The sequence below is a fragment of the Gorilla gorilla genome, chromosome 11 (genome assembly GCF_029281585.2).
Source record: "Gorilla gorilla gorilla isolate KB3781 chromosome 11, NHGRI_mGorGor1-v2.1_pri, whole genome shotgun sequence".
Classification (NCBI taxonomy): Eukaryota; Metazoa; Chordata; class Mammalia; order Primates; family Hominidae; genus Gorilla; species Gorilla gorilla.
The window spans coordinates 104136010-104158446 of NC_073235.2; the positions used below are offsets into that span (position 1 = coordinate 104136010).

General features: G+C 36.9%; 1 protein-coding gene across 5 annotated transcripts in view; it reads right to left on the bottom strand.

Annotated features, from left to right (window-relative positions):
- C2CD6 (C2 calcium dependent domain containing 6) overlaps positions 1-22437 on the bottom strand; it is a 124073-nt gene that overhangs the window by 34872 nt on the left and 66764 nt on the right. For 2 of the 5 annotated variants that reach the window (XR_008677437.2, XM_055379402.2), the window contains exons 10-14: positions 22298-22381; positions 22000-22105; positions 20036-20114; positions 15092-15138; positions 13679-13978 (exon numbers count right to left, since the gene is read on the bottom strand). Coding sequence is in view for 4 of the 5 variants with exons in the window: in XM_055379402.2 (XP_055235377.1) it covers positions 13679-13978; positions 15092-15138; positions 20036-20114; positions 22000-22105; positions 22298-22381 (616 nt within the window). In the remaining variant the exon portion in view is untranslated. The remainder of the gene's footprint in view (positions 1-13678; positions 13979-15091; positions 15139-20035; positions 20115-21999; positions 22106-22297; positions 22382-22437) is intronic. The other 3 variants (XM_055379403.2, XM_019022116.3, XM_019022118.3) reach the window with 3 other exon arrangements.

The window sequence follows — 22437 nt, forward strand, 5'->3', positions numbered from 1 at the left end:
CAGTCAACATACAAAAATCCAGGAAGAGGAGCCAGGATGGCCAACTAGACACAGCCAGGAAGAGCTTCCCTCACCAAGATAAGATCATCAAGAAGACCAGCACACTCCAAGCAGATCTTCGGAAGGAAGGCATTGAGAGTGGACGGAGGGAGGATGCAGACTCTGGTTGAAGTGGGAGGAAGCTGGGAACCCTGCATGGGGTTGCCAAGCACAAGGACTCATTCCTGGCCCCAAGCAGCTTCTAAGGAAAGGGTAGGTTAAATAGGTATAGAGTGGCCCACTCTCAACATGGATCTCCAGAATCCTAGCTGCAGGTGACCCCATGACCCCCACAGACATTTGAGCTGGCAGGGAGAGCTGCTTGGAGAGTTGGCAGGGACAGGGCTCCAACCTGTGTGGAGCCCAGAGGGTTTAGGTGCAGGAAAACTGCAGTGGACCATGGCCAGAGATGGCCATTCTGCAAGGCCTGCCATATTCCTCTAGGTGATTTTGGCTTTTGTTGACTGTTGGACCTGGATAGAACGGGGGTATCTTGCCTGTGAGACAGGGCCAGTTTGGTCTGAGTGCTTCCATCCTCTCATCTGCTGGCCACTCCCAGCTTCCCTACTTGGCCACTCCGACTTGCAGTGCAGCCTCAGATGCCCAACCAGGGTGTTTCCCAGAAACCACTGCCATAGCTCTTTGGCTGGCAGATCCTGCCTAACCATCAGAGAGCTTTTGTAGATGGGCCCCTGCCAGCATGCATCCACCTGCAGCCTCCCCCCACCACTTTGCCAGCACACGTGTGTGTGGACCTCACTGCCCTGCCATACCAGTGCATGCACGTGGACCTTGCCGCTGCCATCATGCTGACCCTGCTGGTGTGCATGTGTGTGCAGACCCCACTGACATCACTCCAACAAAGCACTTCTGCCAGCAGTCCCCACTGGAGTGTTGTTTCCCAAGGACCAGGAACACCTCAGGCCCTCCAGCAGATGCTTAACCTTAAGGGGCCAGAGAACAAAGCAGTGTGCCTGGTGCTAGGCCCCCAGGGTTAGAGCACACAGCCCAGGAGTGCTGAGCTGAGCCTTGACCCACTGAAATCATCCAGAAATGAAGCCAGTCGACTAAACCCAACTTATACCACAGCCAAACCCTCAAGGGAATCAAAGAATATAAAAGCAAGAAGCCCCATCCAAAGGACAGCAACTTTAAAGATTAAAGGAACATCAGCTCACACAGATGAGAATGAACCAGTGAAAGAACTCTGGCAACTCTAAAAGCCAGAGTGTCTCCTTACCTCTGAACAACTGCACTAGCTCCCCAGCAATGGTTCTTAACCAGACTGAAATGCCTGAAATGACAGACATAAAACCCAGAATCTGTTTGGCAGCAAAGTCATTAAGATTCAGGAGAAAGTTGAAACCCAATTCAAGGAATCTAAGGAATCCAGTGAAATGAGTCAAGAGCTGAAAGACAAAATAGTCATTTTAAGCAGGAGACAAACTAATCTGGTAGAGCTGAAAAACTCACTATAAGAATTTCACAATACAATCAGAAGCATCAAAAGCAGAATAGACCAAGCTGAGGAAAGAATCTCAGACCTTAAAGACCAGTTCTTTGAATTAATTTAGTGAGAAAAAATTTTTAAAAATTAAGAAAAATGAACAAAATATCTGAGAAATATAGGGTTATGTAAAGAAACCAGCCCTACAACTCACTGGTATCCCTTAAGAAAGGGAGAGAGAGCAAGCAACTTGGAAAATATATTTCAGGATATTGTCCACAAAATATATAATCCCCATCCCCAAGACATATAGTTATCCCCATCACCAAGACATATAGATGACCATCCCCAAGACATATAGTCATCAGATTCTCCAAGGTCAATGCAAAAGAAAAAATATTAAAGGTAGCTAGAGGAAAAAAGGGCAGGTCATCTACAAATGAAACCCCATCAGGCTCACAAGAGACCTTTCAGCAGAAACCTTATATGCCAGAAGAGATTGGGAGCCTATACTCAACAACCTTAAAGAAAAGAAATTCCAACCAAGAATTTTATATCCAGCCAAACTAAGCTTCATAAGCTAAGAGGAAATAAGATCATTTTCAGACAAGCGAATGCTAAGGGAATTCTTTACCATCAGAACTGCCTTACAAGAAGGCAGCAAGGAAGTGCTAAATATGGGGGAAAAAAGACTCACTAGTCACCAAAAAAACACACTTAAGTACACAGCCCACTGACACTATAAAACAACTACACAATCAAGTCTACACAACAACCAGCTAACAACATGACGACAGGATCAAATCCACATAAATCAATATTAATCTTGAATGTAAATGTAATGTGCCTCCACTTAAAAGGCAGAGTGGCAAGCTGGACAAAGAAGCAAGACCCAACTCTATGGTGTCCTTAAAAGACCCATCTCACATGCAATGACACCCATAGGCTCAAAGTAAAGGGATGGAGAATGATCTATCAAGCAAACAAAACAAAAGAGAACAGCAGTTGCCATTCTTATTTCAGACAAAACAGACTTTAAGCCAACAACAATAAAAAAAGACAAAGTAAGACATTACATAAGATAAAGGGTTCACTTCAACAAGAAGACTTAACTATCCTAAATATATATGCACCCAACACTGGAGCACCCAGATTCATGAAACAAGTTCTTAGAGACCTACAAGGAGACTTAGATAACCACACAAAAACAGTGGGAGACTTTGACACCCCACTGAGAGTATTAGCTCATTGAGGCAGAAAACTAACAAAGATATTCGGGACCTAAATTTGACATTTGACCAAGTGGACCTAACGGACATCTACAGAACTCTCTGCCCCAGAATAACAGAATATACATTCTTCTCATGTGCATGTGGCACATGCTCTAAAATTGGCCACACAACAAGAAATAAAACAACTCTCAGTAAATTTAAAAAAAATTATATCAACCATGCTCTGGGACCATAGCACAACAAAAATACAGATCAATACTAAGAAAATTGCTCAAAGCCATATAATCACATGGAAATTAGACAACCTAATTCTGAATGACTTTTGGGTAAATAATGAAATTAAGGCAGAAATCAAGAAATTCTTTGAAATTAATGAGAACAAGGATACAACATACCAAGATCTCTGAGACCCAGCAAAAGCAGTAAGAGGAAAGTCTGTAGCACTAAATGCCCACATCAAAAGTTAGAAAGGTCTTAAATTAACAACCTAATGTCACACCTACAGGAAGCAGAAAAACTAGAGGAAATCAACAACAAAGCCAGCAGAAGAAAAGAAATAACCAAAATCAGAGCTGAACTGAACAAAATGGAGATGTGAAAACTGATACAAAAGATCAATGAAACCAAAAGTTGGTTCTTTGAAAATATAAATAAGATTGATAGGCTGCTAGTTAGACTAATCAAGAAAAAGAGAGAAGATCCAAATAAACACAATCAGAAATGACAAAGGGAACATTATCATCAACTCCACAGAAATACAAAAAACCTTCAGAGACTATTTGAAACACCTCTATACACACAAGCTAGAAAACCTAGAAAAAATGGATAAATTCCTGGATACATACAACCTCCAAGACCTAACCAGGAGGAAACTGAAACCCTGAAACAGACCATTGGTGTGTTCCAAAATTGAATCAGTAATAAAAAACCTGCCAATCAGAAAAAGCCCAGGACCAGATAATTCACAGCTGAATTCTACCAGATGTATAAAGAAGAACTTGTACCAATTCTACTGAAACTATTCCAAAAAATTAAGAAGGAGATAGTCTTCTTTAACTCATTCTAAGAGGCCAGCATCATTCTGATACCAAAACCTAGCAGAGACACAACAACAACAACAACAATTTCAGGTCAATATCCCTGATGAACATAGATGCAAAAATCCTCAATAAAATACCAGCAAACTGGGCCAGGCATGGTGGCTCACACCTGTAATCCCAGCACTTTGGGAGGCTGAGGCAGGTGGATCACTTGAGGTCAGGGTTTGAGATCAGCCTGGCCAATATGGTGAAATCCTGTCTCTACTAAAAATACAAAAATTAGGCGGGTGTGGTGGCACACACCTGTAGTCCCAGCTACTCAGGAGGCTGAGGCAGGATAATCGCTTGAACCCAGGAGGCAGAGGCTGCAGTGATCCGAGATCACGCCACTGCACTACAGCCTGAACGACAAAGCAAGACTCCATCTCAAAAAACAAAAACCTAGCAAACCAAATCCAGCAGCACATCAGAAAGCTAATCTACCATGATCAAGTAGGCTTTATTCCTGGGATGCAAGGTTGGTTCAACATAAGCAAATCAATAAATGTGATTCATCACATGAACAGAACTAAAAACAACATGATCATCTCAATAGACATAGAAAAAGCTTTCAATAAAATTCAACATCCCTGCGTGTCAAAAACTCTCAAAAGACAGCATCAGAGGAACATATCTCAAAATATTAAGAGCCATGTATGACAAACCCAAAGCCAACATCACACTGAATGGGCAAAAGCTGGAAACATTCCCTTGAGAACCAAAACAAGACAAGGATACCAACTCTCACTACTCCTATTCAATGTAGTTCTGGAAGTTCTTCCAAAATCAGACAAGATAAAGAAATAAAATGCATCCAAAAAGGAAGTGAAGAAGTCAAACTATCCCTTTTTGCAGATGATATAATTCTATACCTACAAAACCCCATAGTCTCTGCCCAAAGGCTTCTAGATCTGATAAACAACTTTGGCAGTTTCAGGATGCAAAAATCAATGTATAAAAATCATTAGCATTTCTATACACCAATAATGTCCAAGCTGAGAGCCAAATCAAGAACGCAATACCATTCACAATAGCCAAAATAAGAGTAAAATACCTAGAAATACAGCTAACCAGGGAGGTGAAAGATCTCTACAACCAGAATTACAAAACACTGCTAAAAGAAATCATAGACAAGACAAACAAATGGTAAAATATTCCATGCTCATGGAGAGGAAGAATTAATATTGTTAAAATAGCCATACTGCCCCAAGAAATTTATAGATTCAATACTATTCCTACCAAACCACCAATGACATTCTTTGCAGAATTAGAAAAAAGCTATTCTAAAATTCATATGGAGCCAAAAAGAGCCCAAATAGCCAAAGCAATCTTAAGCAGAAAGAACAAAGCTGGAGGCATCACACTACCCAACTTCAAACTATAGTGCAAGGTTACAGTAACAAAAACAGCATGGTATTGGTACAAAAACAGACACATAGACCAATGGAACAGAATGGTGAACCCAGAAATAAAGCCACACACCTACATCCATCTGATTTTTGACAAAATTGACAATAACAAGCAGTGGGAAAGGCACTCCCCACTCAATAAATGGTGCTAGGATAACTTGCTAGCCATATGCAGAAGATTAAAACAGACCCCTTCCTTTCACCATCTACCAAAATCAACTCAAGATAGATTAAAGACTTAAATGGAAAACCTAAAACTATAAAAACCCTAGAAGGAAACCTAGGAAACACCATTCTGGACATAGACCCTGGAAAAGATTTAATTATGAAGACTCCAAAAACAATTGCAACAAAAATAAAAATTGACAAGTAGGACCTAATAAAAACTAAAGAGCTTCTGCACAGCAGAAGAAACTATCAACAGAATAAACAGACAACTTAAAGAATGGGAGAAAATATTTGCAAACTACGCTTCTGAAAAAAGTCTAATATCCAGAATCTATAAGGAACTTGAATCAACAAGCAAAAAGCGAAAAAAAAAAAACATTAAAAAGTGGGTAAAGGACATGAACAGACACCTATCAAATGACATATACACCACCAATAAACGTATGAAAATATGCTCAACATTACTCATCATCAGAGAGAAATGCAAATCAAAACCACAATGAGTTAACATCTCACACCATTCAGAATGGCTATTATTAAAAAGTCAACGTGGAGAAAAGGGAACACTTATATACTGTTGGTGTAAATGTAAATTACTTCAGCCACTGTGAAAAGCTGTTTGGAGATTTCTCAAAGAACTTAAAACAGAACTACCACTTGACCCAGCAATCCCATTACTGGGTATATACCCAAGGAATATAAATTATTCTACCAAAAAGACACATTCATGTATATGTTCTCATAGCACTATTCACAATAGGAAAGACATGGAATCAACCTAGACTCCCATCAATGGTAGATTGGATAAGGCAAATGTGGTATGTATATTCCACGGAATCTGATGCAACTATAAAAAAAAAGAAACCATGTCATTTGCAGAAACATGGATGCAGCTCAAGACCATTATCCTAAGGGAATTAATGCAGGAATAGAAAACGAAATACTACACGTTCTCACTTATAAGTGGGAGCTAAACATTGAATACACATGGACAGAAAGAAGGGAACAGATACCAGGGCCTACTTGAGGGTGGAAGGTAGAAGGAGGGTGAGTATCGAAAAACTACCTATTGGATACAATATTTGCTACCTGGGTGATAAAATAATTTGTACACTAAGCCCCAGAGACATGAAATTTACCCATGTAACAAGCCTGCAGAAGTAACTCCTGAACCGAAAATAAAACTTGGAAGGAAAAAAGCAACAAAAATTAGTAGTTTCTATACACAGTGAGCTAGCTAAAAAAGAAATCAAGGAGGCAATCCCATTTACCATAGGTATACTAAAAATAAAATACCTAGGAATAAATTTAACCAAGGAGATAAAAGACTTCTACAAGGAAAACTATGAAACACTGAGGAAAGAAAGAAGATAAAAACAAATGGAAAGATAGACCATATTCATGAATTGTAAGAATTAATATTTTTTAAACAGTCATACTACCCAATGCAGTCTACAGATTCAATCCAATTCCCACTAAAACTCCAATGTCATTTTTCACAGAAATAGAAAAAATAATCCTAAAACCCATATGGAACCATAAAAGACCCCAAACAGCCAAAGCAATCTCGAGCAAAAAGAACAAAGCTAGATGCATCAAACTCCCTGGTTTCAAATTACGTTATAAAGCTATTGTAATAAAAACAGCATGGCACTGGCACAAAGACACATAAACCAATGGAACAGGTAGACAACCCAGTAATAAACCCAAGTATTCAGTATTTATAATTAGTTGATATTTGACAAAGATGCCAAAAACACAAAAGGGAAAGAACAGACTCTTTAATAAATGATGTTGGGAAAAATAGATATGGCCCAGAAGATAAAATTGGACACTTATCTCACACCATACACAAAAATCATCTCAAAATGTATAAAAGACTTAAATGTAAGATGTGGAAATGTGGAATTGTAAAGTTAATAGGGGAAAACATAAGGGAAAATCTCCACAATACTGGTCTATGCAATGATTTCTTGGATAGGACTCCAAAAATGCAGGCACCAAAAGCAAAAATAAGACAAATGGAGTTGCATCAAATCAAAAGCTTCTGTACAGAAAAGGAAACAATGAACAGAGTGAAGACACAAAACATGAACTGGAAGAAAATATCTGCAAACCATACAGCTGATAAGGGGCTAATATTCAAAATATATAAGGTACACAAACAACCCAAAAGCAAGAAAACAAATAACCTAATTTTAAAATGGGCAAAGGAACTGAACAGACATGGCTCAAAGGAAGACATATGAAAGGCCAACAGATATATTAAAAATACTCAATATCTCTGATCATCAGAGAAATGCAAATTGAAACCACAATATGATATCATTTCATGCCTGTTACAAGGGCTATTATCAAAAAGAAGAATGATACGTGTTGGCAAGGATGTGGAGAAAAGGGAACCCTTGTACACTATTTGTGGGAATATAAATTAGTACAGCCATTTTAGAAAGTAGTATGGAGGTTCCCAATAAAACTAAAAATAGAATGACCATATGGTCCAGCAATCCTACTTCTGGGTATATATCCAAAGGATTTGAAATTGGTATATCAAAGAGATATCTGCATCCCCATGTTTACTGTTGTGCTATTGTAATAGCTAAGATATGGAAGCAACTTAAGTGTCTATCAACAGATCAATGGATAAAGAAAATATAGTATATGTACACAGTGGAATACTATGCAGCCTTAAAAAAGAAGAAAATTCTGTCTGTGGATAAAATAATTGCAAGGTGCATTTCACATGCATGGTTTTGGTTGATTCCAAGTACAGAATTAGCAAGGACAAGGTTTTGGGGAGATTATGGCATACTTCCCAATAGTACCATCAATCATTAGTAAGGGATTTAAATTTAATGCATGGAATTCATGGCTTAAAGAGGGCAGTTAAATATAAAAGGATGAATCGGAGATATGAGGTTAATGATGTCACATATATCACTCTCTGCCTTCATTAACCCTAATCTTCCGCAGACCCTACAGGCCTTTAAACTCAATTAGAGCTCTTACCACTTACCCTTTGTGGAAATAATCTTGCTGCCTTATGCCTGACATTTAGTGTGTCAGAGCTAGATGGTTCATCCACCTTCAGAGTATTAAAATGATTGCATTTCCTATGACTATGTGATTGATTTAATTACATACAGTGCGGCCCAGGAGTTACAATGTATTCCCAGAGCAAATGCCTCAAGACACTGCAGTGTTTTTGTTTTGTTTTGTTTTTTGTGGGTTTTTTGTTTTTTTTTTTGAGACGGAGTCTCACTCTGTTGCCCAGGCTGGAGTGCAGTGGCGCGATCTCGGCTCACTGCAAGCTCCGCCTCCCTGGTTCACGCCATTCTCCTGCCTCAGCCTCCTGAGTAGCTGGGACTACAGGCGCCCGCCACCACGCCCAGCTAATTTTTTGTTTTTTAGTAGAGACAGGGTTTCACCGTGTTAGCCAGGATGGTCTTGATCTCCTGACCTCGTGATTCACCTGCCTCGGCCTCCCAGAGTGCTGGGATTATAGGGGTGAGCCACCGCACCTGGCCGAACCTGCAGTATTTTTAACTAAACTAATTCAACAGATATTTACTACTGCCTACCGTGGACTCATCACTATTAGTGGTGAGTTCTAAGTAGTAAGAGCTCTAATTATGTATGTCTTTGAGTTTAAAATACTCATCATTATTACTAGATAGTAAGATACAGTGGTAAATAAGACTAAATCTCCGTACCATCTGTAATTTAAAGTCAAATGGGAGTAACAGACAATAAATGACTAAAGAAACATAATATGATACCAGGAAATGATATATGAAGAACGAATACTAGGGATGGAGGAGGGTGGATGGGTAGATAATTACTTTACATAGAGTGGTCAGAGGAGCCCCCCAACCCACCCTCCGCTAAGGAGGGAACATCTGAGCAGAGTCCTAAACGGTGTGAATGAATGAACCCTGAGAAGATCCGCAGGGGAGAGCACTCCCCTGACAGAAAAGAATATTAGAAAGAGCTTGAGGCTGGAATAAGTTTAGTTTGTTCAAGGAATAGTAAGAATACTAATGTGGCTGATGCAGAGTGAACAAAGGGAACAATGCTAACACATGAGGACAGAAAGATTAAATAGGGGCATTGTAGATGATGGTGAGAAGTTTGGACTTTATTCCAGGCATGAAAACACGCCATTGAAGAATACTGATCAGAGGAGTGACATGATTTAGATTTCATCTTTACAAGATCGGTCTGGCTGCTATGAGAGAACAAACCAGATAGAGGCAAAATTGGAAGTAGGAAAACAGCTTTTATAGCAGACAGGAGAGATGAAAGTAGCTTGGTCTAAGGTGATAGCAATGACAGTGGTGGATTTCAGATATATTTTGAATACAGAATTAACAAGACTTGATGGTGGATTGGATATAAGAGATGAGAGAAACCACGATATCAAGGTTGACTCCTAGGGTGTTGGTCTTAACAGTTTAGAGGTGCCATTTATAAGAATATAAACTCCACAAGAACATTTATTTTTGTCTTTTTTGAATATAAGCTCCACAAGAACATTTATTTTTGTCTTTTATGTTCAACAACATATTTCATTCACCTAGAAATAATGCCTGGAATGTTTATATGCTGAAAAGATTAAATGAATAGGCAACATTAAGAGGAGGGAATCTAAATTAGGGGTGGAGAGTTAGTGGAGGTGAAATTAAGAATTCAGTCTTCGTCATGTTAAGTTTGACATTTCTATAAGCTATCTAAGTGAAGTAAGTTTTTACATATACGCTCTTGGAGTTCAAAGAAGAGCCCCAAGATGTGGAAGTTATTCATTTATAAATTATATTTAAAGTTACAGGGCTGAATGAATAACCTATTATTCAGGTTAGAGAGTTAGAGAAAAAATAAAATACAAGGTTAGAGGAAAAAATAAAATACAAGGACTGGGTGTGAGACAATTGAGACCTCCCCAGCAAAGAGTAGTCAACGAAGAAGGAAGAAAACTAGGAGAATGTAATATTACAAAAGGCCAGTGAAAAAGATCAGTTTCAAGAAAAGGGTGGAACTATTTTGTCAAATGTGGCTAAGTAGTCACAGAGATGAGGACTGAGAACTGATAACCACATTTGGTAATACATTAGTCATTGGGGACTCAGTTGTGGGTTCACTGGAATGTGGTTCAGGGTCAAGATAACAAGGGTATGGCTGTAAGATCTGTTAAGGCCTCAAAAAGATTTAAGGTGGTGACTCATAGGCCTACTCAGCTAGACAAAAATTATTTTAAGAATCTTAAGTAGCATCTCAGGCCTTCTTTGCCAGACAAGGGCACTTCTAAATTTCTTAAGGACATTTTGCCACAGCACCCTGACTCTCAGCCCAAGGAAACAGGAGCCTGTCTTGAAGATATTTAGAAGCGCAACATTTGACTAATTGAGATCTTAATTTGATACACAGGAAGCCCACAAAATCTTTAAGAGAATAATAGCATCTTAGACTGAAAGGAACAGGGATAGTTTAGAAAGAAAAGACACATATGTGAAATTTCAGCCTTCACTGAAAGCAAAAATGAAAAGACACATTTGAACTTTCAACTTCCCTCACACAGAACATGGGCTGCAACTACAAACAGAAGTTATTTCTTATGGAAAAAGGCTTATTCAAAGGGTAGGGCCAAAACATGAGGGCAAGGCCAAGAACTTCAGAATTACTATGGTCAACTGACTGATATATGCCTCATGTTTTCCCTCCCTCTACATTTAGAATTTAAGTGTCTGTTCCAATTTTCCTGTTCTTGGCTCATCATTGTATGTAGGGGACAGATGGTCTCTTCAATTCATAGATTTTAAGTCTGAGAGGAGCCATACCTAAAGAGCCTCACCCACATGAACTTTAGTTAGATAAAAACATTTTGTACTTCAAGCCTGAGCTTGATGCAGTAATAGCATGACATTGAGGATCTTGGGAGGCAAGTGAGTATATTTTGCATGTGGGAGGAATATGACTTACTTGGAACTTAGTTAATCTCCAAATATGGCCCCCAATGCACACCCCTCCCAAGATTCATGCCCTTCTGTAGTCTCCTCCCATACTGAATCAGGACTGAGTATGGGACTTGCTGTAATTAACAGAAGTTAGTGAGGGTGACCCTGTGCTCATCCCAAGCTTATGTCTTAAGAAGACCTGAAGGTTCTGTTTTTGTATTTTGGAAGCCTTGAGCTGCCACATAAAAAGCTCAGCAGCCTTGTTAGAGAGATTACATAGAAAGACCACAAGAAGAAGCCCCATGGGGAGGGAGAAGGATAATTCCCAAGATTACATGAAAAGAGAGATCTATATATTATCTGTCTATCTATCTATCTATCTATCTATCTATCTATCTATCTATCTATCTATCTATTTAATCTGAGATATATATATATCTGAGACAGAAAGAAGGAAACAGACACATTAAACCAGATGTTCTTGCATCCCAGATGAGCCCAGCCCTAACAGCTATTCAAGGTGTCAGACATGTAAGTGAGTGATCATGAGTGTTCCAGCCTAATCAAGCTCCTAGATAAGTCCATCTAACATCCAACATCAAGTGGAGCAGAAGAACTGCCCAACAAGCAAGTCAACCCCACAGTTTCTTGAGAGATAATAAAACATCTTTTTTAATCCACTAGGTTTTGGAGTGGTTTGTTATACAGCAATAAATAACTTACTTATCAAGTGAAAGTTGAATATTTTGGAAGTCAGACTGAATGTAATACATACATTAAAAGGTAAACTACAAACTATGTGCCCATACAAGTGGTTAATATCTTGAAAATAAAAAGAGCTCATTATAAAACCTAAACAAAATCCCCAAGTCTTCAAAGAAAAAAATGGACAAAGGACATGATCTGTCTACTCATATCAGGGAAAACCAAAATGACTAATGAGCAAAAAAAAGTGTTAATCATTATTTAAAAGACCATTAATACTCAAATACTGTTGGTAAGAATGTAAAGTGGTACAGTCTTTCTGGAGAGCAATTTGTTAGCATGCCATTTCTGTAAATACATTAGGAGATAATCACAGATCCACAGATCTAAATAAATAAGCAAAAGAATGTTAATTTCAAACTTAATGTCCAACAATATGAAAACTGTTTAAAAACTTATGGAATATTAATATTTGAGGATATTCTACATCTTGCATATTTTTAAGAAAATTCAAGTGGCATGCATGTAAAGTCAAAAAATAGAAATTATATGTCTGTTCTGATTCAAGCTTTTAAAATTCATAAAAGATATATGTACATATGCATAAGAAAGACTAAAAGAAAATAAAATTGTTAAATCTAGCAGTAGAATTATAACTGCTTTTATTTTTTCTTTTACATTTCTCTCCATTTTCTAAATTTTCTGTGACTGTGCATTACTTTCACATTCAGAAAAAACAAGAATGTTATTTGACATAGGTAACTGAGAGTAATTCCCAGTTAAAATTATATCTTTTGAAATTTGGGAGAGAATTTAGAAATGACCTAGTCTGATCTACCATTCAAATAATGAGAAAAATAGGTCTAGAGACTTAGATGCCCAAGCTAGTATTTAGAAGCAGAATCTTACTTAGAACTCAAATTCTTTATCTTCTGACCTATATATCTTTTTATACCATTTGATGAACTACCTGTAATAGTTATTCCAATAAGATATAAAGATATAAGTAGAATGGCTGTCATTTTGAGAAAGTCTATTATTTGGTGTACCTTTAAATTCACACTCTTATTCTCATTTTAAACTATAAAATTATTTGTAATAAGGAGAACATATGTTATTTCCTATAATATAATAGTTTTATTAAGAATTTCCACTGAAATAACTCCCCAGGCTTTTAAATTTCCTTTGAATTTACATTTTGTTATTGTCGTTACACTTTCAGCTGAATTACCAACCCAAGAGATTAATTTGTATTACTGGCATCTCAAATCACTTTGCTTTTCTTGAAACTTTTTAATCCTCATTTCTTGATTGACATAAGTAAAGCAGGAATATTTAGTATACTTAGACACATTTCCACTTGGAGACATTTGAATGCATTTTCGATTTATTTGTATTTAATTTTTTAAAATAGATTATTTTGTCTCCCTAGTCTTATACTTCTAATATAAGGGCAGACACCTTGAGCTCAAGGCCTTCTTTTGGGTCTTGGCTTTGAAAGCTACCTTTTAATTTTTAATCTGGTGGAAACTAAGCCTGTGTTCTCCCTTTCAGCTAAGTTTAGATTGTTGTTTTGCCAGCTAATTTCTGTTGGAGATGAATCTAAGTTCCTGCTCTTTGGATTTATACAGATACTCCTCAAATTTACCTCTGATAGAGATGAGTCTGCTTTTAAAATGCTTGGATAGTTATCTTTTAATTTTACTTCTAATGGAAAAAATACATTTTTCATTTTTCTGTCTGGCATGCTTTCTGATTGACGTTCACCTAAAGGTGGTATTCTGCCTGCTTTTATTGTTTCCTGGTTAGAAATAGTGCACAATGAGTGCACTTCTGTGGGTGAAGGTGTTGATTCATCATTTTTAGAAGCATCAGCAGTTGAATTATCTTGGTCCGATTGGTTCAAAGTTGGTATAGTCAGGCCTTTCTCAGAATCAATATCCAGTAACTAGAAAATACAGCAATAAAACAAACTACCAGTTAATCATTATTGACTGGAAAATTTTATAAATTAAGAAAATGACTCAAAATCAATTGTACTCTTATCCTTTATCATAACAAATTACCATTATTATTTGTAAATTTTAATTCCTTAGTAAACATGATAAGTTCTTTACTTGCCTGAAACCATGGACTGTAGAATACTATCCATAAAAATGATAAAGCAGTGGTTCTCATATATCCAAATTTATAAATCAGCAACATCTCAAAATAAAAAATCTGAGGGTCTGACATTTTACTGTTATTACACTGTCACCAATATATCATGAAACAAAGGAAATTTTAATAACAAAATGCACAAGGAATGACACCATAAATCACAACTATATAAGAAAATAAAGAGAATATTAATAGCACCACAGTACAAAGAACAATATTGTAAAATAAAGGATAGTCTGTTAAACTAAATAAATTTAGCTTTATGAAAAATTCTCTATATTATCTTCTTTTACTCTCCTTGAACTGCGGAAAACAGTAATACATACTGACTCTTCAGTTGGTATTTGGGAACCACTGACCCAGGAATGGAAATCATTAAATCCTATTTGTCAAGCAGTAAGTGAACATTTTACTCTTCATTGATTTACATGGGGAGCCACTCCTTTATGGATACCTTATGTAAATTTAGCTGAAAAGCAAATTATATTATGTAAACTATGTTTTGTTTATTTCTATTTTAAACTATAGAATATCATTTCCTGTGCAAAGCTTACAGTATGATAAATTAAAAGATTTTGGTGAGAAAGAGTAAAAACTGCAGTTACATCTATGGCATTTATTTCTAAGATCTTACGTAGAACTTCATGCTTTTTTCTTGTTTCTCCTTCATCTCTTCCTCAACACATTTTTTCCCCTATCTTCATATTTTTAAATGTTACTATTTTATGCAGAAGGCTCTTTCAAGAGTGTAACTATACAGATATTGCCATAATAGAAACCATAAAACAACTGAGTAACTTCTCGGATGCCTTTCTCTATCTATAAATATTTCTCCATTTATAAATATTTTATCCCTTTATACAATAATGACTATTAAAAGTTCTCTTCCAATTTCCCTTACCTCATTTGCGGTAGTTTCAGCTTCCTCATTTACAAGAGGGATATCTGCTTAAACAATTAATAGGGGTATTTTATTTTACATAAAAACAATAAACACATATGTATGTACATTAATAAAATACTATTACATTTTTTCTCACTAAAAACAAAGAGCAACTTAAATCAAAGCAGCTATCCAAACATAAACACTACTTAGTATAAACAAGCTGATGAATCTCTGGGAAGATGGGGGAGTGGTAACATGATAACATTTCAGATCCATAAATACAAGACACAAACACAGGTACATGCTATATTTTTTAAAAGTTGAGAGGAAATAAACTCCAGATGATAAGTGATGGGACTGGGATTGGAAGAAGAGACTAGAATAAAGGCGTATGAAATCAGACAAAATAGGACCATTCAAGGAAGGCTGGTTAAAATACTTGTAAAGTTTTCCTAGAAATATAAGGAATACATACTTAGCATGTAAAAAGGGAAAACCTAAAAGGGACAAAAAGAAAATAAATAACTGAAGCAGAATTCTAGCAAAAAAATTTGCTATGGTCACAACTACATGACTTCGTTCAGCTCTTTCTTTTTTCTTTTAATGGTGGTAAGAACAATTCACATGAGACCTATCCTCTTAAATTTTCTAGTGCAAAACACAATAATGTTAACTATCAGCACAATGTTGTAAAGCAGATCTCTAGAACTTCATCATCTTGCATAACTTAAACTTTATACTTGTTGAAAAGCAATTCCCGGCCGGGCGCGGTGGCTCACGCCTGTAATCCCAGCACTTTGGGAGGCCGAGGCGGGCGGATCACGAGGTCAGGAGATCGAGACCATCCTGGCTAACACAGTGAAACCCCGTCTCTACTAAAAAATACAAAAAATTAGCCGGGCGTGGTGGCGGGCGCCTGTAGTCCCAGCTACGCGGGAGGCTGAGGCAGGAGAATGGCGTGAACCTGGGAGGCGGAGCTTGCAGTGAGCCGAGATCGCGCCACTGCACTCCAGCCTGGGCGACAGAGCGAGACTCCGTCTCAAAAAAAAAAAAAAAAAGAAAAGCAATTCCCTATTTGCCCCTCCCCCTAGCCTCAGGCAACCAGCATTCTACTCTATTTCATATACCTCACATATGTGACATCATGCAATATTTGTCTTTCTGTGACTGGCTTATTTCACTTAGTATAATGTCCTCAAGGTCCATCCACGTTGTCACATATGGCAGGATTTCCTTATTTTTAAATGCTGAATGATATCCCATTGTATGTAGACTGGCATATCTCTTTTTATTGCACTTCTCAGATATTGTGTTTTGTACAAATTGAAGGTCTGTGGCAACCTTGCGTTGAGCAAGACTATTGGTGCCATTTTTTCAAAAGCATGTGTTCACTTTGTGTCTCTGCATCACATTTTGATAATTCTCAAAATATTTCAAACTTTTTCATTATTATAATATCTTTTATGGTACTCTATGACCAGTGATCTTTGATGTTACTATTGTAATTGTTGAGGGGCACCACAAACCACACCCATCTAAGATAGCAAACTTTTTAAATAAAAATTTAACTTTTAAGTTCAATTGTACATGTGTAGGTTTGTTATATAGGTAAACGTGTGCCATGGGGGTTTGTTGGACAGATTATTTCATCACCAGGTATTAAGCCTAGTATCCATTAGTTATTTTTCCTGATCCTCTGCCTCCTCCTACCCTCCACTCTCTGATAGGCCCCAGTGTGTGTTGTTCCCCTCTATGTGTCCATGTGCTCTCATCATTTAGCTCCCACTTATAAGTAAGAACATGTGGTATTTAGTTTTCTGTTCCTGCATTTGTTTGCTAAGGATAATGGTCTCCAGCTCCATCTATGCTCCTGCAAAGGACATGATCTCATTCTTTTTATGGCTGCATAGTATTCTATGGTGTATATGTACTACATTTTCTTTATCCAGTCTACCATTGATGGGCATTTAGCTTGACTCCATTTCTTTGCTATTGTGAATGGTACTGCCATGAACATACCTGTGCATGTGTCTTTATAAAAGAATGATTTATATTCCTTTGGGTATATACCCAGTAATGGGATTGCTGGGTCAAATGGCATTTCTGTGTTTAGGTCTTTGAGGAACCGCCACACTGTCTTCTACAGTAGTTGAACTAATTTACACTCCCACCAACAGTGTATAAGCATTCCTTTTTCTTTGCAACCTTGCTGGCATCTGTTATTTTTTGACTTTTTAATAGTAGCCATTCTGACTGGTGTGAGATGGTGTCTCATTATGGTTTTGATTCACATTTCTCTAATGATCAGTGATGTTGAGCATTTTTTCATATGCCTGTTGGCCATATGTGTGTCTTCTTTTGAAAAGTGTCTGTTCATGTCCTTTGCCCACTTTTTAACGAGGTTTTTTTTTTTTTGTAAATCTTTGCTCACTTTTTAACGAGGTTGTTTTGTTTTTGTTTTTGTTTTTGTTTTTTTTTTGCCAAGATCCCTTATAAATGCTGGATATTAGACTTTTGTAAGATGGCAAACTTAATTTATAAATGTTGTGTGTGTTGTAACTATGCCACTGACCAGCTGTTCCCCCATCTTTCTTCCTCTCCTTGGCCTCTCTATTCCCAGAGACACAACAATATTGAAATTAGGCCATTAATAACCCCAAAATGGATCTAAGTGTTCAAGTGAAAAAGAAGATTTTTTACATCCCTCACTTTAAATCAAAAGCTAGAAATGATTAAGCTTACTGAGGAAGGCATGTTGAAAGCTGAGATAGGCCAAAAGCTAGGCCTCTTGCACCAAACAGCCCAGATGAGAATGCAAAGGAAAACATTTTTGACAAAAGCTAGAAGTGCTACTCCACACACAAATGATAAGAAAGCAAAACAGCTTATTGCAGATATGGAGAAAATTTTAATAATCTGGACAGAAGATTAAACCAGCCACAAACAGTCCCTTAAGCCAAAGCCTAATCCAGAGAAAGCCCCTAACTCTCTTCAATCCAATGAAAGCTGAGAGGTGAGGTGGCTGCAGAAGAAAACCTTGAAGCCAGCAAATGTTGGTTCGTGAGGTTTAAGGAAAGACAGTATTTTTGTAACACAACAGTGCAAGGTAAAGCAGCAAGTGCTGATGTAGAAGCTGCAGCGAGTTACCCAGAAGATCTAGCTAAGATATTGATGAAAGTGACTACACTAAATAGGTTTTTATCGTAGATGAAACAGCCTTATACTGGAAGAAGGTGTCATCTAGACTTTCATAGCTAGAGAGGAGAACTCACTGCCTGGCTTCAACGCTTCAAAGGACAGGCCAACTCTCTTGTTAGAGGCTAATGTAGCTGCTGACTTTAAATTGAAGCCAATGCTCATTTACCATTCTAAAAATCCCAGGGCCCTTAACATTTATGTCAAGTGTACTCTGCCTGTGCTCTATAAATGGAACAACAAAGCATGGATGACAGCAGATCTGTTTGCAGCATGGTTTACTGAATATTTTAAGCTCACTGTTGAGACTTACTATTCAGAAAAAAAGATATCTTTCAAAATATTACTGCTCAGTGACAATGCACCTGGTCATCCAAGAGCTCTGATGGAAATGTCTGAGGACATTAATGTTGCTTTCATGCCTGCAAACATAGATCCATTCTGCAGCTCACAGATAAAGGAGTAATTTCAACTTTCAAGTCCTCTTATTTCAGAGATACATTTTGTAAGGCTTTAGCTGCCTTAGATAATTCCTCTGAGGGATCTTGGCAAAGTAAATCGAAAACCTTCTGCAAAGGATTCACCATTCTAGATGCCATTAAGAACATTTGTGCTTCAGGAGAGGAGCTCAAAATACCAACATTAACAGGAATTTGGAAGCAGTTGATTACAACCCTCATGGATGACTTTAAGATGTTCAATAAAACTTCAGTAGAGAAAGTAACTACAGATGTGATGAAAATAGCAACAGAGGTAGAATTAGAAGTGAAGCCTGAAGATGTGAGTAAACTGCTACAATCTCATTATAAAATTTGAATGGATGAGGAATTGCTACTTATGGATGAGCAAAGAAAAGTGGTTTCTTGAGATGGAATCTACTGCCGAAGATGCTGTGAACACTGCTAAAATGACAACAAAGGATTTAGAATTCTATATAAACTTAGTTGACAAAGCAGCAGCAGGGTTTGAGAGGATTGACTCCAATTTTGAAAGAAGTTCTACTGTAGGTAAAATGCTATCAAACAGCATCGCATACTACAGAGAAATCCTTCATGAAAGGAAGAGCCAACTGACGCAGCAAAATTCATTGTTGTCTTATTTTTAAAAATTGCCACAGCCACCCCAACCTTCAGCAACTACCACCTTGATCAGTCCCAGCCATTAAGATCAAGGCAAGACCCTCCAGCAGCAAAAATATCGCAACTCACTGAAGGCTCAGATGATCATATATATATATATATATAATTTACAAAAAACCCATACATATATATATGACAGAGTCTCATCTCACTCTGTTACCCAGGCTGGAGTGCAGTGGCATGATCTCAGCTTACTGCAACCTCCACCTCCTGGGTTCAAGAGATTCTCATGTCTCAGCCTACTGAGTAGCTGGGACTACAGGCATGAGCGACCACACCCTGCTAATTTTTGTATTTTTAGTAGAGATAGGGTTTCACCATGTTGGCCAGGCTGGTCTTGAACTCCTGACCTCAGGTGATCTGCCTGCCTCGGCCTCCCAAAGTGCTGGGATTACAGGCATGAGCCACCGTGCCCGGCCTTAAAACTTTTTAAAACTCTTAATAGGATCTAACACTTTTCTTTAAAATTATCACACCTACCATATGCCAAAACTATAGTGAAATGCATATTTATTTCCTAACAAAACAGAAATCTAGTTGAAGCAAATTACTAATTGTCTTTTTGTGATATAATCACTTTGATTTCAATTATCTTAATAATAAAAAGATCAAAGTAGTTTCTTACCTACTCCTACAATATTTTCAAGCTCCTCTTCAGGTTGATTACTTTTCGTGTTTTCAGATGCCTCATCTATATTAGTTTCCTAGAAGCAAAAAAAAAAAAAAAAAAAAGAAAGAAAAAAAATATATATATGGGAAAATATTTAAAGAACGAAAACATTTTCCTCTGCCTTCATAACTACTTTTAATACAATACACCTTCCTCCACACCCAAATTTACAGAAGACAAGAAGGAGATGGGTTTGTGAGAAAAGCAATTCAAACAGCACTATTTTAAGGAGCCACATACTCTGGCTAGGAGTTGATGTTCCAAAGAAAGTGTATCCAAGAATGGATAGAGTATTTGAGTGATGAATGTAGGAGATGAATATTACAAGATAAATTACATAATATTGTAACTTCAGGGGGTATGAGAAGATACCCCCAGGAAACAGATTACTTTTTTTATTAGAATACATTATGGCCTATGACTTAAAAGTGATGTGTCTCTTTACAAAATTCCAAGGAGAATTATAAGGTAAAGTGATCAGTGGGCACTTATAAAATACTGATCTTTTAAAAAGAACCCTAAGTTCTTAGTCCCTTTAATAAAAAGTCCTCCAAAGTGTCTCTAAAATATGAATAGTGTATTGGTAAATACTAATCAGTTTACCCAACAGCAGTGCAACTCTGCCCAATTATCACAGAGGCATAAAAAAATGAAAATATCAATATGTTATAACTAACATTTTAGACTATGATCATAGTCAATGTTTTATCCATCCATTGAGAGAGTTATGAATCCTTTATTTCCAAGTCAACGTGTATAGGTTAGAGTATATTTCTAAATATCAAACCTTACTCATATTTCTGATAAGGGTTTAATGTCCAGAATACACAAATAACCCTTACAACTTAACAATAAAAAGAAAAATAACTCAATTTTAAAATTGGCAAAGGATTTGAATAAACTTTATCCAAAGAAGATATACAAATGTCCAGTAAACACATGAAAGATGTTCACATCATTAGTCATTAGAGAAATGCAAATCAAACCTACAATGAGATACCACTTCAAACCCACTAGGATGGGTATAATAATAATTTTTAGAAGTTAAAAAGGGTAGATGAAGATGTTGATCCTTCATACATTGCTGGTTGGAATGTACGATGATGCAGCTGCTGTGGAAAACAGTTTGGAAGCTCCTCATAAATCGAAACAGGAAATTATGACACAGTCCAGCTTCCACTCCTTTATATATACCCCAGAGAATTGAAAACATTTGTTCACACATAAACTTGCACATAAATGTTCACAGCAGCATTATTCATAATAGCTTTTAAGTAGAAACAAACTAAATGCCCATGAGCTGAGGAATGCATAAACAAAATGTGGCATATCCAAATAATAGAATGTTATCTGGAGAGAGAAAAGAATGAAATACTGGTACATGCTACAACAGGGGTGAAACTTAAAAACATAGCAAGCGAAAGAGGCAAACCACAAAGAACAACACATTGTATGATTCCATTTATATGAAATGTCTAGAATAGGCTAAAGCTATACAGTTAGAAAGTTGACTAATTGCTGCCTAGGGCTAGTGGAGGGGATGGAAAAATTGGGATGTATTGGCTAAAGGGTATGGGGTTGCTTTTGCAGGTGATAAAAACGTTCTAAAATTGACTGTGGTGATGGATACACAACTCAGTTGAATATACTAAATGCCACTGAGTTCTATACTTTAAATGGGTCATTTGTATGGTATATGAATGATATCCTTATAAATTATCAGTAAGTATTAAACCTTATAAATTATCAATAAATATTCATTGAATGGCACATTATCAAAACAGGTAAGTACCTGAACCATGAAAAATATTTTATATATCAAGGACAAAAAATTTGATCATCACTTTTAATTATCATAATCCCATTCTTAATAAAAAGTATTAAAAGCTATATATAGGAGAATGTATTATGTCAATTACCTCAGAATCCTTATGTTCCAATTTTGGCATTAGAATGCTTTCTAAATAGTTAGCTTTATCTATCCATGTATTCAGATTTCTATATTCTTTTTTCATCTTTTCCAGCCTAAAGAAAGAAATCAGTTATGAATGAAAAAAGCAAGTGATAGAAGAATACATATGGTATGATTCACAGAAGAATACTTGCAATGTGATCCATTTATAAAATGTTCTAAAAGAGACAAACCAACAATATATTGTCTAGGGATACAGTCAAAGGACAGGGAATGATTACAACAAAAATCAAGGTACTAGTTACCTGGGGATGGTTAAGGAGAGGGATGTAACCTCAGAAGGGTGCACAAAATGTATTTCTGATATTACTGGTGGTGTATTTCTTAACCTGAATCATAAATATGTACACAATGGGGTTATTATCATTATTTAGGCTATACATAC